The sequence below is a fragment of the Danio rerio genome, chromosome 9 (genome assembly GCF_052040795.2).
Source record: "Danio rerio strain M-AB ecotype USA chromosome 9, GRCz13ab, whole genome shotgun sequence".
In the NCBI taxonomy this organism is placed as follows: domain Eukaryota; kingdom Metazoa; phylum Chordata; class Actinopteri; order Cypriniformes; family Danionidae; genus Danio; species Danio rerio.
The window spans coordinates 37968446-37985973 of NC_141029.1; the positions used below are offsets into that span (position 1 = coordinate 37968446).

The window sequence follows — 17528 nt, forward strand, 5'->3', positions numbered from 1 at the left end:
TGTAGTGTATGTGTGTGAATGAGAGTGTATGGGTGTTTCACAGTAATGGGTTGCAGCTGGAAGGGCATCTGCTGTGTAAAACATATGCTGGATAAGTTGGTGGTTCATTCCGCTGCTGCGACCCCAGATTAATAAAAGGACTAAGCTGAAAAGAAAATGAATGAATGAATGAATGATAGCAGCATTTACTAAAGATATTTTCCTCTTGTGGCGACACGGTGGCTCATTAGTTAGCACTGTTGCCTCATAGCCAGAAGGTCGCTGGTTCCTGGCTGGATCCGTTGGCATTTCTGTAGGGAGTTTGCATGTTCTCCCCGTCTTCTCGTGGGTTTCCACTGCAATCCAAAGATATGCTGTGTACAGTGGGTGAATTGAATAAACCAAATTGGCCGTAGTGTGAATGAGTGTGTTTGAGTGTTTCCCAGTAGTGGGTTGCAGCTGGAAGGGCATCTTCTGTGTAAAACATGCGGGATAAGTTGGCAGTTCATTCCACTGTGGCAACCCCTGATGAATTAAGCGACTAAGAAAATGAATGAATGAATCAATGAATGAATTTTGATGTTGTGTTAGTCCCTTGAAGTAAAGTCAAACGTTCAAAATTTTTAAATCTTTTTGACTTGTTATATTGAACACAAAGAAGCTGTTTTGAAGAATATAGGAAACTATATATTGGAAAATACATAGTATGAAAAGCAAGTATGAATGGCTCTCGATTTCCAACATTTTTCAAAATATCTTTATTTTTTATCTTTTTAAGTGCATGTTGCATTGTAACACTAGATGGTGACAAGAGGCTGCCTTAATAAGTGAGTTCCAAAAAATGTATACCAAAAGGGGTTGTGAACAAAGATTTAAGAGATACAACTAAATGCATTGAACAGTGTTGTCATGAGAATTCCTCTTACCTGCTGAAAGTAAATTAAGACATTGCTTTCCTCGGCGGACATTCAAAGTAATGTTTGATTATGAAGATTAGATTGACCTGAAAATGAATCCAGATGCAAGTAATCAGACTATCTCAGTCAATCTCCTTCATAATACTCTGTATAATTCAGTGAATCAACTTGGCGTTCATTCATTACTAGTTCCAAAGTGACCTTCTTGAATTAGTAACAGAGGCTTGTGCTCAGCTGTAAAACTGACAAATTCAGATTTGAATCACTTGCAGAAGAATGTATTTTAAATACACTCTGTGGTCATTTCTTATGTATTTACACACTTGTGCAATCAAAGTGTACTGCAGCTTCATGTTTTGGTTTGAAATTGTCCCATATATTAAAAATCATATGTTTGGACATATGTTTGTGTGTAGTTAGTGTGCTCACAGTTATATTGGGGTCATATAAACTCAATAAGTGTTTTTTAATTACATGACATTAAAATAGGATCCAAATCCCTCTCTTTTTAAGGCCAACCTCAATGTGATAGGAGTACAGTTTCCCCGCCCACCGAATTGATTGACAGTCGCATATTAACATGTCTCCGTAGTAACATGTACATGTATAATCATATCCACAAGACAGGGCGTGGACAAAGCAACTAGGATTAAAAGATCTGTTCAGCTCTCTGGGATCATCAATCATCATCAGTTGTGATCAAGAATGAGTTTTACAAGTTTAAAACATTTTAAAACAGTGCATGTTTGTAATGAATTACAGTGATTTTATCATCTTTACTTTATCACCACAGCCACATTAGACAGTACAATTGTAAAAGAAGATGCTTTAATCCTGGTTTGTGGATGATAAATCAGGTTTATTTTGTACATTAACATAAAGCATATCCATAAAGTAGTGTATATTAACATGTATTCTGTCACATTTGCCATTTGCCAAAAACAGTGCAAAGTTAAACGCACACAAGTGTGTGTGTCCGCTGTGTGTCTGTGCATGAACTTTGTAATGATATTGTGTGTGACTCCAGATATTAGCAACTCCAGAAGTAATACATCAAACAATCATTGGCAAAAGTTCTTACTGTAGTATTTCTCACAAACGTTACATGAGATCTGCTTCCTTCATGTCTGTCACTGTGCTGTTTATCTGACGCAGCTGGAGATTAATACACACTCTGACAGGCACGTGGGAACGGTGAGCGGGGAGAACTAGCATTAAAGGCACAGGCAACAAAAACAGCATTGTGTTTATTGCACAAAAATCCAATATTCTTAATCTGGTGGGTGTTTTGAGCTGAAACTTTACAGACAAAATGTGAAGACACAAAAGACTTATCTTAAATCTTTAAAAGGGGTAAAATAGTTTTTTTTTGAGGGGGAAAAAATAATATTTAATGCAAAAAAAAAGTGCTGTCAAATTTACAGTAACTTACTGGCAATTTAGATTTTACAAGTGTGCTGTACAGTAAATAAATTATTACAATTGTAATGTAAAAATACAGCACAATTGTAATTATTTATTTACAGTGTGCTTGTAATTTACAGTCTTACTTGCAACCAACATTTCCAGTAGGTTACTGTAAATTTTACAGTCATACTGTGTAAATCCCCCTATAAAGTGTATAAATATTAAAAGACATTTGCTATGTAAATATCACAGCATAGCCACAAAATAATAATAATAATAATAATTAATTGTCATGTTAAATCTTAATATTCTAGTTCATGCTTTTATTTTTTTACTTATATAGGTCATGGCATGTTTAAAGCATGTTTATATTTGTCATGTTTAAGTGGTGCAGTAGGTAGTGCTGTCGGCTCTCAGCAAAAAGGTCACTGGTTTGAGCCTCGGCTGGGTCAGTTGGTGTTTCTGTGTGGAGTTTGCATGTTCAATTGACCGTAGTGTATGAGTGTGAATGAGTGTGTATGGAGTGTGTCTCCCAGAGATGGGTTGCAACTGGAAGAGCATCCACTGCGTAAAACATATGCTGGATAAGTTGGCGGTTCATTCCACTGTGGCAACCCTAGATTAATAAAGGAACTAAGCCAAAAAGAAAACAAATAATGAATGAATAAAACAAATATTTATACTTAGCATCATTATTTTGACTTCAGCTTTAGTTGTGTTTTATTTTACGTTTGAACAGTTTTTTTTCTACTTTTTAATCTTTATTTTATTCTATTTTACGTTTATATAGAGTCAATGTTTTTTCGTGTTTTATATGACCCCAGCCCCCTCCTATTTTTCACAAACTTTGCTTTTAAAAACCTTGGCTTAGTTCTTACAAATCAAGGTGTATTTTGAGTGCGAACTGCCCCCGCAAATGTAAGAGTGTTTGCCCAAATTCAGCGAGGGTCCTGATTAGACATGAGTGTGGTGTCAGGGGGGCAGGAGGTGTCATGTTCACACATGTGCCAGTGGGCCTGTGGATCTTCAGCAGGTCTGCGGGGTGCGTTGTGAGCATCACGGCTATTGACAGAGCCAAAACCCCCCACGACACCGCTAGAATAATTATTAGTCCAAGGGCTTTACATTTTTTGCATTCTCCATTCTCTCTGTGCTCCTGTCTTGCTAATTAAGGCTAAAGGTGAGAAGATAGACTGAGAAGTGTATAGAATGGTGATGCAAATCCTAACCTGACAGAATATTCATAGATGCCAAGCAATGGCATTGGTTTATTGAACACCACGGCATGGAGAGTTGTGCTGATGTTATTTATTTATTTATTTTATTTTATTGTTGTTTTATGAGCATATTGGTTGTTCTACAGTTGGTTTAAATTCAACATTAGCATTTAATGAAACAAATGAGACCATGAAATTATGTGACAAAAATACAAGACAAAAAAGAAGTGAGAGGGATAAATATATAATGTGAACTAATAAACTAAATGAATAACAGATAAGAAAATCTGTTAAAAAATGAGTAACTATAACAACAAATAAAATCATGACAACAGAAAGAAACACAAACCATGAGAAAGATCTGTTGATTTTTTTTATGCTCATCAAGGATGCATTTATTAAAACTAACAGTGTTATCATATTAGTACAATTGATTTGTTGTCTGTTTTATTATTTATTAAAATTAATTTATCCCTGTGACAGCAAATGTTAATTTCCAGCATCATAACGCTAGTCCAGTGTTTCCCAACCCTGTTCCTAGAGGCACACCAACTGTACATATTTTAGATGTCTCCCTTATCTGATTCATTCATTTCAGGTTTTGGAGTCTCTTCTAATGTTCTGATGAGTTAATTCTGGTGTGTTTAATTAGGGAGAGATTGAAGATGTGTACTGTTTGTGTGCCTTCAGGAACAGGGTTGGGAAATGTTGTTCTAGTCTTCAGTTTCATGTGAATCTTTTAGAAATTATTCTAATAAATGGATTTGGTGCTCATGAACCACATTTTCAATATTGAATTCCCTTGTTTTTCTTAATATCATTGCCAAAAAAAGGAAAGTAATTTTTATTTGTTTGTTTGTTTGTTTCATTGTATCTTTAATAACTTGGAAATTCAAAGATCAGCAGTTATTTAGTTTGTAATTTGTTATTAATAACTAATTAATTAACTGTTAATTGTAAAATAAATAGTCACGTGATCAATTTAATATTATTCCCTTGCTAGAATAAAATAAAATGTTATTTTATTTAACATTTAACAAACGTTATTTTATTTTATATTTAATTTATTTATTTATTTATTTCATTTTTAACTTATTTATAATTTAATTTTGATTTGATTTGATTTGATTTTTAATTTAATTTAATTTAATTTAATTTAATTTAATTTAATTTAATTTAATTTAATTTAATTTAATTTAATTTAATTTAATTTAATTTAATTTAATTTAATTTAATTTTTTATTTTTTATTTTTTATTTTTTTATTTATATAAATTTATTTTTTATTTTAAATCTTACAAACCCCTTTTAAATGAGACTGCAAACTAACATTTAAAAAATTATCCTAAAATATACTGTCAGTATAAACTAATAATTATTGATGCATCTTATAGCTGTTTTGGCCTCATTTTCTTGATGCTTCAGAGCAGCTATAACTGAACTCTGTATCTCATATAGTATGCCACGCCAATTAGTGCATTTTTTAGATTTGTGTGTCAAAGGTACTGCAACCTTCATTATGAAGCAGGAGCAACGTTTCTAATGAGGTTTGCATCACTGACATGCAATTATTTAATTAGCGATTGCAGGATTTTGATACCTTCTCCCCCTGGAGTCTTCACAATACAGCTGCTTGACACTGGGCCTTGTTTAACTCAGAGAGACTGCAACGCTTTTAATTGCTGACCTTTAAGAAAGGGCTGAATTTTTAAGAGGAAGCTCAGTTTCTCTACTGGACCTCGGCGCTTTATTATGCATAAAGAAAACAAAAGGCTCAATGATAAAATTTTCATAGATAACAACAGCAACTTATGGGAGACTTCTAAAATCCTTTTAAGAGGCTCTGAATGGTGCTGGAAAGTAAGCAGTGGTTTAATGACAACTATTATTCGACTGTTGTTGTAATTTTATTTTTCAAATGTTAGAGATCCACTGGGTCATGAATATTACTGTAAATTTTGTATTATTTGAGAGCTAGTTTTATCAATTGCTGTTTGTTTATTTGTTTGGTAAGAAATACACTCACAGGCTACTTTATTAGGTACACCTGTCCAACTGTATGTTAACTCAAATTTCTAATCTGCCAATCACATGGCAGCAACTCAATGCCTTTAGGCATGTAGACATGGTCAAGACGATCTGCTGCAGTTCAAACTGAGCATCAGAATAGGGAAGAAAGTTGATTTAAGGGACTTTGAAAGTGCCATGGTTGTTGGTGCCAGACGTGCTGGTCTGAGTATTTCAGAAACGACTTATCTACTGGGATTTTCACACACAACCATTTAGGGTTTACAGAGAATTGTCTGAAAAAGAGAAAATATCCAGTGAGCGGCAGTTCTGTGGGCGCAGATGCCTTGTTGATGCCAGAGGTCAGAGGAGAATGTGTCAATGGTTCAGACTGGTGGTGGAGGTGTTATGGTGTGGGGGATATTTTCTTGGCACATTTTAGGCATATTAGTACACTCTCTGAAATAAAGGTACGCGAGCTGTTACTGGGGTGGTCCCCTCTCAAAAGGTACAAATTTGTACCTTAAAGGTCCATAGTAATACCTCAAGAGTACATATTAGTACCTAAAAAGTACAAAAGTGTTCCTTTAAAAAAAAAAATACTTTTTATATATTGTATACTTTTAAGGTACCAATGTGGACCCTTTAAGTACAGATGTGTACCTTTTGAAAAGGTACCACCCCAGTGACTGCTCACGTACTTTTATTTCTGAGAGTGTATCAATTGAGCATCGTATCAACACACAGTCTACCTGAGTATTGTTGCTGACCATGTCCATTCCTTTAAGATCACAGTGTACCCATCTTCTGATGGCTACTTCCAGCAGTATAATACGCCATGTCATAAAGCGTGAATCATCTCAGACTCGTTTTTTGAACATGACAATGAATTCACTGTACTCAAATGGCCTCCACAGTCACCAGATCCTCAACCTAATAGAGCACCTTTGTAATGTGATGAAATGGGAGATTTGCAACATGGATGTGCAAATCTGCAGAAACCGTGTGATGCTATCATGTCAATATGGACCAAAATCTCTGAGGAATATTTCAAGTACCTTTTTGAATCTATGCCACGAAGGATTCAGGCAGTTCTGAAGACAAAAGGAGGTCCAACACGGTTCTAGAATGGTATACCTAATAAAGTGGCTGGTGAGTATAGTTTTTTGTTAATTTTATTAACTGCTTTTTTTGTTTTTGTTTTTTTTACATAAAACAATCATATCTAAAATCTGACTTGAACAAATTCATGATTGTTTTTAAGCATGTTCAAATTATATACAGGTAGCTTTTTGTACCAGTGTTTGTTTTAGTAACTAAAAGTAAAAAATAATTATAAAAAAATAATAACAACTAATATGTAAACTACTTTTCTAACTTTTTATTTTTCTTATTTTCATTTTCTTTCATTTAAAATTCAAATTACTACCAAAACAAAATAAAACCTAAATAGCAATATTATTAGAGTTTTTTATAATATATATAGGTTTCCCAGTGTTGGGTTGCGGTTGGAAGGGCATCTGCTGTGCTGGATAAGTTGGCGGTTCATTCTGATGTGGCAACCATTGATTAATAAAGGAACTAAGCCAAAAAAATGAATGAATGAATGAATATATATTTTTAAACATTTTAATTAGTATTTGTTTGTCTATATACGTACTATATATAAAGTCAAGCCTGAAATTATTCATATAATTAATTAAAAATGAAACAATAATTGAATTAAATGACTCATTTAATGGGCGTCCAGTGTTCTCCAGCCCCTGACACCTAGACTACAGCTCTGCACAAGAGGTTTGGCCAGAGGAGACTTGGGTCTTGCCCAACTGAGCATGGTTTCTCTCAAGGTTTTTTTCCTTCACTTTTGTCAATTGGTGAAGTTTTGTTCCTCGCCACTGGTTTGCTTGGTTTGGGACTTGTTGAGCTGCGCATCGATGAATTTGCTCTTGAGTGTTTGGACTTTCAGCAGTGAAATTTAAACCACACTGAACTGAACTTCAACTCTGAAAACTGGACTGACACAGATTCAGTTCACTAGAACTTCTATGTTAAGCTGCTTTGACACAATCTACATTGTAAAAGCGCAATAGAAATAAAGATTAATTTAATTGAATAAAATTAATAGAAACTAAATAAATTACAGCCTGGGCAACATTTGTTATTATAAGCAATTTTCAATTTTAATTAATACATTTTTATTAATATTATAATTTTCCATGATTTTCCAACACTAAAATCAGTAAATAAAATGAGCAGTTAAAAAGTGAACAACTTGCTTTGTTTAGATTGATATTATCCTCATAATTAACATCCGTACATTAAAATATCATTAAATGAAATATGAAATGACATCTTAACCCGTGTCAACCACAAATTCTTTAAATAAATGAACTAACTCAAATACAAAACCTTTTTTTTCAAACATGATTTCTCAAAAACATTTTTTCAGCAATGCAAGGCCATCTTCATTTCGACACATCTGATGCAGATATTCAGAATTTAAGATGTTTACTTGCTATCTGGGTTATTCATCTCCAGACGGATGCATGAGTATATAGGTATAGAGTTTGTAGCAGCGGAGAATGAATGTAAGTGGATATGAAAGGCTTTTGCCAAACGCAGCTGTGACTATGCTGAAGAAGAAATGAGTGCTGCGCATAAAGGAAGTTTCATCCTGAAAGCCTCCGAACTGCTTGCTTTTGAGGGGGGGCGGGTGATTGGGGAGGGGGTCATCGCTGCTTTCCCTGGAGCCAAGCCACGGGCTGAGAGTGTGTGGGCAGTTTGTGGACGACCTCGCTTTCTGTGTGCTCAAAACACAGGCTTCACTTCAATAGACGTCTGCAGCATCTCCACACAACAGACATACCAAACACTCTTCAGCATTCACAGTCACTGCATGTTTGGATGCAATTTGAAGGAAGGCATGTTTTCTGCATTGTAAAAGATGATGGGGAGCTTGAAATTGGGTGAACTGTAGACAAATGCAAACGCTGGGTTAAATTTTTTTTAAATATAATTTTTTCGCCAGCTTTAACGTTGGGTTTGGCCATATTTGACCAACATTTAAGTTGAAATCATTTCTTAGTGTAGCAATGCATGTGCTTTTCTCACTCACAAAAATAAATAAAAAATAAATAAAATAAAAAATAAATAAATAATATACAGTTGAAGTCAGAATTATTAGCCCCCCTGAACTTTTAGCCCTGCTGTTTATTTTTTCTCAATTTCTGTTTAATGGAGAGAAGGTTTTTTCAACATATTTCTAAGCAAAATAGTTTTAATAACTCATATTTTATCTTTGCCATGATGACAGTAAATAATATTTTACTAGATATTTTTCAAGACACTTCTATACAGCTTAAAGTGACACACTGAAGTGCTATGAACCCAACAAGTCTCTTTTTTTAAAAGTTGCTGTTGTTAAAATAGGACCCAAATCCCAGTAATTTTGTGGCCCACCACAACGTGACAAAGGAGTATGGTTTTCCTGCTCAGAGAATTGATTGACAGGCACCATGTTTTCATAATAACATGTATACGCGTCTACAGAATTATTATTACTTTAAATTTTAATTTTTTTCGCAAAGAAACACGGACATCTTTTAAAACTCTCTGTGATTTTTATAAGTTTAAAATGATTTTAAAACCAAACATGTTTGTAATAAAGAGTAAAATCAGTATGTAATTCTTAACCGCTATTTTCACCACGGCCACATGGTGTCAGTATACGCTAATATGTCTGTGTGTGTGTGTGTACTGCAAAATGCATTTGTGTGAAACTCATCATTTTAGAAAGACTTGAATAAACGCCACCATAAATTTAATGAAATAAACTTACTTGGTATTTTTGATTAATGATCTGTATTTCAGCTTCATCCGAGTCTGTCTCTGTCTCGGTGCTGTTTATCTGACGTAACTTATGATGAGAAACAGACACGCATGGGAGCAGTGGAGTTTGTTTTTATTTTTCTTTTGTTTTTTGTTGTTGTGTTTCTTTTTCCAAAATGTGTTCTTTTTGTCTTTCCATTTTCTTTATCATCTAGTGCGATATGTTTATATTCTCATTTTCCATATAATAAAATAATAATAATGAAAGGGGCAAAATCTATGTCCTTTAAAGTTAAATTTTATTTAAAAAAATAATAATAATTGGGTTTGTCCATATTTTATTCTGTAAAAGGTTTACAACTACAAAAAAATATTAATAGAATAAATAAATAAATAAATAAATAAATAAATAATAAGCATTATTATTATTATTATTATTATTATTATTATTATTATTAAGAGTAGTAGTAGAAGAATTAAAAACAAGAATAATTTTCCGACATTTTAATATTGTACTTTAAATATCACTTTTTTTGGTCAATTTAGGATTTAAAACTTTAAAACCACTAGGTGTTACTCATCTGTTAGCAAATTTGAATTCACACATTTACACACACACACACAGTCAGAAGTATATTTATTTTTTTTATATTTTTTTATAATTTTATCTATATCTATAACTTTATTTTACCCATTTTTCTACACTTTTACACATACAAAAAAAAAAAAATAAAAAAAACTAGACACTTGCATTTAATATGCTTTTTATAAAATTTATTTTGGATCAAAATGGGGCATTCCTCTTTGACCCATGTACAAATTTAATATATGTTTTAAAATGTTGCATTGGAAGATACACAGACTAAATTCATTCTTGTTTAGAGAGAATATTTATCTCCAGAATATCCTTTTTTCCTTATTTTTTTATCTTCTGTGAGCACAGTACGGGGATCCAGTGTGAAGTCGATTGCCTTGGGCTGTTATTCTTGGTGTAGGCCTACACTGGAGAGCTTGTGTAAATACGTTAGTAGTGTTAAAGGGCAGCCCTTTAATATGCAGTCTCACTGACCTTAAACATTTTTTATTGATTGCTCTGGTCAATCATGCATTTTTTGTGTAAAGAATTTAGATTCAATAACCAGATTGATCATTTATTTTCATGTATTTCATTCATTATTTCATAATATGAATGCAGTTTAAAAATATATTTGTGGACACTTTTTAATCATGTGAGCATTGTTATTTCACTTCAGCAAGGCCTAAAACCAACCAAAGGAAGTCAAATCAGAAGATTAAAAGGTTAAAAATGTTATTTTATTCTTTTAAGTCAAAGTTGAAACATGAAAGTATTATACACACAACAGCTCATTATATCATACAGTAATTTCTCCATTTGTAATACATGTAAATGCCACATTAATAAGTAGTCACATTAAATAGTTTGTGGAATTATAGCCTCCATATTCATATAAAAATGTATATAGAGCTTTAAACATAATAGTAACTTACAACAGAAAAAAGGTAAACGCCACTTTTGAGTCACCTTTTTATTGTTTGATTATGACAATTTCATTTCATTTGACCAGCAGGAGATGTTTTATTGATGGATTTACCTCTTTAAATAACAATGCTGGAAATGTCCTCTTTCCTGTATGAAGCTTGCTGTATTTAGTTGCTTTCAGAACAAATAGGAATCAAGGACAACAGGTTGACTCTTGGATAAATATTTATAAATAATTCTTCTTTTCTTTTTATAATTTTTTAAAAATATAATCCTGGATGAATCTTGTCAGAGCAAAATATATATAATATGTTTAGTTTTGAATAAGGTAGCATCCCATCTGTTGACAATAATATTCTCAAAACTTTTTGGAGTTTTAGTGAAACACATGCTAATTTCATTGTTTAAAAGAAAAATTATGCTTCAAATAGATATTTAGATATTTTTGCTGTAAAATGATAAATAATAGCAGTGCCAAAACCAATACAAAAATAGTAAATGATTACGAGTCACAGCAGCAATCATACAACACTTATTCACTTTTAAGGTTTGCCACCTCGGGTATCAAAAGTATTTCTGAGTTTCCCAGTAATATGACTTGGGAGACCATTCATGTCCAATTATTTTTACTATAAAGCTTATATTTATCATAATTTATCATAGTTTACACAGCATGTGAAGGCAGCATAAAACCACCTGAAGAAGTCAGATCAAAAGGTGGGGTGTGGGGGGGGGGGGGGGGGGGGGGTTTAAAAGCAGCCTACATGTACATTAATACTGTAATATTCTTTTTACTAGTAGCCTACTGTAAGTTTTTAATTTTGAAGTAAAGCATATTATCTGAATTTCATAACCCTTATGAATGTCAATTTCCTGTAAACAATTTTGCAGTTTGATGAAGATTTACAGGGATGGTTCAACCAAAAAAAGGAAAAATCTGTCATCATTTATTTACCCTTTACATGTTTCAAACCAGTTTGAGTTGAGTACAAAATTTTCTCTTTAATGTTTGAAACCTGTAACCACTTATATCCGTAGTAAGAAAAACGAATAGTATAAAAGTCAATGGTTTACAGTTTTTTTTCCAGAATTTTTTAAAATAGGTTATTTTGTGTTCAATAGAACAAAAAAAAAAAAAAAAAAACTCAGTTTGGTTTACAAGTCAATAGGTATATGCACACGGACTTCTAATTTCAGCCAGCCAGCATCAGGGCTTCCGGGTTAATATCCCATACAAAATCACCGTGTTTAACATTTGATTTCTTTAAAAAACAGTGTCAGTCTGAAAAAAGCACTGCATTAATTATATTTTTTTTCATGCCATGTTTTTAAAATCTGGAAATGAATTTTACCCAAGTATTTTCAATGGAGATGTTGCGCTAGCCTGCTGCTAATGATGACACATTTAAACAGTCTTTCGTCTCTTTTTAAGTTTTAACAACCAAATGGATGATTAAGTCTATTTAACTGATTTTATTTGAATATTACAACATCGATGCTGTAAAAGGAACCTTATGAATTTGAAAATAGTGGCATAAAGCTTTCACCGGAAGTTCATCATTGGCTGAAAAACACTAGCTGCGCTTATAGCTCATTAAAGGTGAGTAGGCTAAATCAGTGTTTCTCAACAACGTTCCTGGAGGACCACCCGCTCTGCACATTTTCCACGTCTCCTTCACAAACACACAAACATATTACCTCATTAACAGAGACTGGAAGACCTGTAATGGATGTGACAGACAAAGGAGACTTCCAAAACATGCAGTGTTTGAGGTCCTCCAGGAACGTGGTTGAGAAACACTAGGCTAATGACATTTTCATATTTGGGTGAATTAACACTCCTTATCAGCAGGGGGCGGTTTGAAGAGTAGGCTATTTATTAAAACCTAAAAGAAGTCAAGAGTCAAAACAGGTGAATGGTTTAGAAACGTGACAGCAACGTTTAGATGCTCGCCGACCTGAACGGATGTCCAATTTCAACGTATCCACTATTAGGACGACAAAACATAACAGGCCTATAAGGTTAGTTTGGATATTTGCTTTGTTTTGTTCAAAACATCTTCAAGTGTAACAGTTATTCTAGTATGTGCGGTTTGACCTCGCGAGGGAGGAATCTCAACAGATCCAACTGAACCGAGACCTATTAGTGAAAACATTTAAGTAGCCTCTATTTATTTACTGAACAATTCGCGCACTGTTCACTCACCATTAACTGTTATGAGGTAGGTTACATCTTAACCACTAAATTTGATTCTAAAAAATCTGTAAATTGTAAGTTTTGTCCAATTAGAGCATTCCCCATGTTACGATCCCCTGCTTCCCTTGCGCTACGTCAGGTGTCTGGAAACCGATCAAAGTCAAGCTCACAGTGCGTTATTGTCCCCATCTATCCGCACACCCTCCATCTCTCTCTCTCTCTCTCTCTCTCTCTCTCTCTCTCAAACACACACACTCTCTCTCTCTCTCTCTGTCTCTCTCAAACACACTCTCTCTCCCTCTCACTGTCGCCTGCAAGCTCATGTGTGCGCGCGCCTCGAAATCCATCTGAATGCTAGGAGTGAAGGAGGGTCGGTTCGCTCTGCAGACAAATTTCACTTGTCATTCCTGAATAACGGCGCTCTACCGGAGGGCTGGAATCGGACTTCAGTAACAGAAGTGCGGTGGCCTTCGCCCTCACTCAGCAACGATGTCCGAATATATCCTCACCTTACTCGTCATATTGGGATTCGGGGATATATTCTCAAATGTTCAGACACTGAGGGACGCTGATTCAGAGCAAGGTAAGACAGACGCAGCAGCAGCCCCACAATGAAACTTGCGCTCGCGGAGCATCCTGAATCTGACAGCGGATCACGCCACGCGCTTCACATCGCTGCACGTTTCACATGCGATGCGTGCGTTTTTCCCCTAAATGTTGCTTCGGATTGAATTGGGACATGTTAATATGCCGAGATTGGAATGTTTCATTCGCGTGTTGTAGTAGTCTATGTTGGAATTCAGTTCCTTGGTAGTGGATACTTCGTACTTAGTGGGTAGTGCACTAGTGATGATCTTGGATAGGACTGAAAGAGTATTGATAGGATGCACGGAGAGCTCAAGCCCTCATATTCATTTAGTAGAATAGTCATTTAGGCTAGTATAATATAGTGATTTGTTTAAACGGAGAGGTGGGTTGAATTCGTTTATGAGATAGCCTACTGTATATTGCAGAACTGATAAAAAAAATCTATAAAATATAGTACGTATTGATGTTATAGAAATTAAGATAGGAGTTGAGTATTTTGAACTGTCAAATATAAATTGAATGGTTGTTTATCGAAGCGTGATTTGATTTATGATTTTGCATAATTTCTCGCATAATTAAACAAGTTATGTTCCTTGCAAATGTAATGATTTACTTTGCATTATGCTATTGAAACCTGGTGGTCTTTAATGTTTGAATGTTTTTATTTTTATTTTTTTAATTGAAGACTTCAGAAGGGAAAACCTGTAAGTGCTGTCTGAAATTTCCGTTGAAAATGAACATTTTTCTCAGCCTCCTTTGTTTATGATGAGGTATTTCACTTTAGTTCTTTGCCATAAAAGTCATATTACTGAACATACACACATGGAGCCTGATAAAAATGCTCATTTTAAAGGACAATTTTAGATGGCATTTAGAGGTTTTTGCATCTAAACTCTTCAATTATTGGTCAAATTTGGTGAAACTGTGCTGAACTATGTTGAAGTCAACGTGTGGCCTTCTCTTGGATGATCTTTGCTAATTGTGCAGATATTAATTCTTAAACAGTCATCCTGTAATGCTTGTATATCGTGAAGTTCTGGAAACTTCTAACCGGCGATGTCTTCAAGTTGCGAATGATGCAACTTTTTCCAATTTCTCAAAGTCTTCCTCATACGGCTTGCATAACAAAAGCTTTTGGCTGAAGAGTAGCAATCGTGAGTGACGCTGTCAGAGAAATCTAAATCAATAAGGGCAGATATTTAATGAATTTTGATGTGGAGATCAATGAGTCTTGAACTAGTTGCAGAGGTTTTGTTCACTTGAAGCAATTCCCAGTTTGCCGTCGGATTGAGATGAAGCAAAGATTGTCAGCTTGTAGCACAGACAAATCTGTCAAGATTGTTTTCCTCTTGTGCTCCCAATACTCAAGGCGAAAATACAATCTCTTTTTCATCTCTCAAGCATTGTATTTGAATGCATAGACAATATAGTTCAGCTAGGCAGTTATTACAAGACTGTGTTTTACAGTATAAGCAAAAACAGCATTTGTAAACCAAGAAGGAAACCACTTTCAAGTTTTATGTAATTTGACCCTGCTGTGCAAGACATCCACAGCAAAAGCAGTTTTTAACCATTAAGTGTGTTTTGTTACACCTAACCATCGTAAATATTCTTTCTTTTGACCCTTAAACATAATTCTGCAAGACTGTCCTTTTTGTACGTCACTATGCTTTTTATTTATGGCAACATAAATTCAACTTGGCTGCAAGTCTTGAAGCACCCAGCACCTCTTAAATGTCCGATAATTCTTATACTATCATTTATTGCAGTGAGTAAATGCCTATCTCTGAAAACTAATTGGATTTTTTATTATTATTTATAATTTTCTATGTGATTTCATGAATAATTCACACATCACTGAGCACACATGCGCTGGATCTTCCGTGTGTCTTGAGGTGTGTTCGAAGAGAGAAAGTGCCGTTTTCAAAAGCTGCATATTCATCATATCAGATGAATGTAAATGTCACGGTGCCCTGCGAGGAGATTATCTGAATAGTGGTACTCCGAGGCTTGTGTTCCCCTGCTAAATGCCTCCATTCATACCTCCATCATATGATATATGCTTAATATCATCACTGCTCTTTCGCTTATCCATATTTTACAAAACAATGCATTGGAGTCATCAGCGTTGTTGTGACTTAGGATGCTTAGTTAAACCATTCGTTCCACAGTCTGTTTGGTGAAACTTTAATCATTGTTTGCCATCTAATCTAGCGTATCACAGCCAAGAGTTTACACCACCAGTGCAGGCAGATGGAAAGGCATCATTGAAAAGTAGTTTACCCAAACCACACTTCATTATATCAAACCCTCTTTTATCTTACCTGTGACTCTCCCTTCAGATATTTATCAGCTATTACAAACAGTTCAAGGTTGCTGGAAATGTTTCCCCCTTTTTAAGAGAGTCTGGCGTGCCCCAAAAAGCAGGTTAAGCACTATCCTTTCGTAATGAAATCGGGAGGACGCCCCCAGAGCCTAATTAAATGAGATTATATCTAGACATGCTGTGCCGGCTTATTGTCCAACTGTGATTTTTACCTGGTATTGGAGGAAAGTCAATAATGGCCCAAACAGTGATTGTTTAAATGACCTCAGTCATGCAAAGGGAATGCTGATCTGCCTTACTCTACATAGGGGAAATGCTTTTGTGCGACTCAAAAGAAAGGGCTGATATCATTGCTCAAAACCTACAGTAGCATGCTGCTTATGAATGCAGCATAGTAGATGTCTTTAAAATGGAAATCAGCTTAATTGTGATGCCTTCTTAAGCTTGCTGCATTCTTTAGTTTTTTCATATATGCATGCAAACTGTGTGCATAATGCAAATTTCATCATCTGCACAGTATGCATCAATCCTGGTATGGTTCAAAGCATATGTGCTTTGAACTTTTGCACTGTTTGGTTTGTGCACAAGTCGACAACACTGATCCAGACAGTTGTTTCACAGACAAAACTAAATAAAGAAAATCAAGGTTACTGAACAAGAATGGCAATAAATTGCACAGTTAATCATTAAAAGATTGTGATCTTGAGTCAAACATCTTTAATAAACCTTCATTAAAAAAGACTGATCATAATGGTACATTAAAATCTGCAGTTGACCAATTTAGCAGTTGTCATCATGTGTAGTTATAAGTTATAAAACTTGTATAGTATAGTACATTTTTAATGAGTTATTTACTTGTATTTACTTGTTTAATCACAAAAGTTCAATAAAATATCTCTTCTATCAAAGAGTCCTGGTCAAGACATGCAGCTAAGGACAAAGTTACAGACAAAAAAAAAAACCTGTATCCTACTTTTAATATTTATTATACTTACTAGGGCTGGGCAATTAATTGAAAAGTAATTAAACATTCAGAACCTATTTAATATATAGTATAATCCTTTGCTGTTACTTATGCAGATGCCGGCCTCTTAAAAAATGTTTCTACACGTTGGGATGATGCATAACACAAGCACTGTGATTGGTCAGCTTGGTAGTGTTGATGAGTGTAGTCGCTGTGGAAAGGACAAAATAATAAAATAAATGAATTAAATAATCGTTCATTAATCGTAATTGTGTATAAATATCCAATTAATCGAGATTTTGATTTTAGGCCAAATCGCCCAGCCCTACTTATGATGACAACAACATAGACGCACACAAAAATAATATAAGTCATAATCAATTATTTAAACATGTGCACTGTTCTAAATAGACTATATATATATATATATATATATATATATATATATATATATATATATATATATATATATATATATATAGTTATTATAGTTATATAGTTTTTTTTTCAACCACATCATGTTGTTGTTTTTTTGTTTGTACTTTTTCAATCACTGGGATCATACAGTATATAAACATTGATGTCTATGGCAGCCAAA

General features: G+C 34.2%; 1 protein-coding gene across 4 annotated transcripts in view; it reads left to right on the forward strand.

Moving 5' to 3' along the window:
• Window positions 1-17528, forward strand: part of lrp1bb (low density lipoprotein receptor-related protein 1Bb) — a 631192-nt gene that overhangs the window by 56479 nt on the left and 557185 nt on the right. For 2 of the 4 annotated variants that reach the window (XM_087268161.1, XM_087268162.1), the window contains exon 1: window positions 13356-13635. The exons of 1 other annotated variant lie outside the window; for it this stretch is intronic. In XM_087268161.1, the coding sequence (XP_087124287.1) occupies window positions 13542-13635 (94 nt within the window). In that variant the 5' untranslated portion in view covers window positions 13356-13541. Of the gene's footprint in view, window positions 1-12709; window positions 12878-13355; window positions 13636-17528 lie in introns of those variants that run through there. One more of the 4 variants, XM_087268163.1, reaches the window with a different exon arrangement.